General features: G+C 42.6%; 1 protein-coding gene across 1 annotated transcript in view; it reads left to right on the top strand.

Annotated features, from left to right (window-relative positions):
• The first annotated feature begins 341 nt into the window (after window positions 1-341).
• LOC114611111 (putative olfactory receptor 10D4) overlaps window positions 342-793 on the top strand; it is a 4,429-nt gene continuing 3,977 nt past the window's right edge. Inside the window, exon 1 of the mRNA XM_028755760.1 lies at window positions 342-791. Coding sequence (XP_028611593.1) covers window positions 342-791 — 450 coding nt within the window. The remainder of the gene's footprint in view (window positions 792-793) is intronic.

Here is a 793-nt window from a genome sequence, read left to right on the forward strand (position 1 = left end):
TGAATAATGGTATGGAACCATTTTTATAAAGATGAAAAGAGAGGACACTAGTCTTGAAAGTTACTTTCTGGGTGAGATTGTGAAGGACGCCATCTGCAACTGCCCTTGTAAATGATCTTCTGGGTAAGAATTTTAAAGAGCATTGTATCCCATTAGAAACCTAACTGAAGAAAGACATTCCATCATCAGGAAAGGCAGTTCTGTTTACAACGTCTATCTGTAAATGTCTGCATCTTTTTTCACTCCATCCCTGTGATTTAAACTCTTCTAATCCACATACAGAATAAATTTCACCAAGAATGTCTTTCCACAGACTTCCAGGAGCTGATTCATCCATAAACATGACAAACCACACTATGGTGACAGAATTTACCTTGCTGGGCATCCCTGAGACAGAGGGCCTGGAGAATGTCCTGCTCTTCATTTTCTCAACAATGTATGCCTGTGCCCTGCTGGGAAACTTTCTCATTCTTACTGCAATCACTACCTCTCCAAAACTCCACACACCCATGTACTTTTTCTTGGGCAACCTCTCCATCTTTGACTTAGGTTTCTGTTCCACTACAGCTCCCAAGATGTTGTCATATCTCTCAGGACGGGGTGGGGGAATCTCTTTCCAGGGCTGTGTTGTACAACACTTCTATCATTGTATTGGTTGCATATTGGGCTTCCTGTACACAGTGATGGCCTATGACCGCTTTGTTGCCATATGTTTCCCTTTGAGATACACAATCATCATGAATCACAGAGTATGCTGTGTCTTGGCCACAGGGACCTGGATGAGTGGCTGTGT

The sequence above is a fragment of the Grammomys surdaster genome, unplaced genomic scaffold (assembly GCF_004785775.1).
Source record: "Grammomys surdaster isolate TR1022 unplaced genomic scaffold, NIH_TR_1.0 126086, whole genome shotgun sequence".
NCBI classification, from domain to species: Eukaryota; Metazoa; Chordata; class Mammalia; order Rodentia; family Muridae; genus Grammomys; species Grammomys surdaster.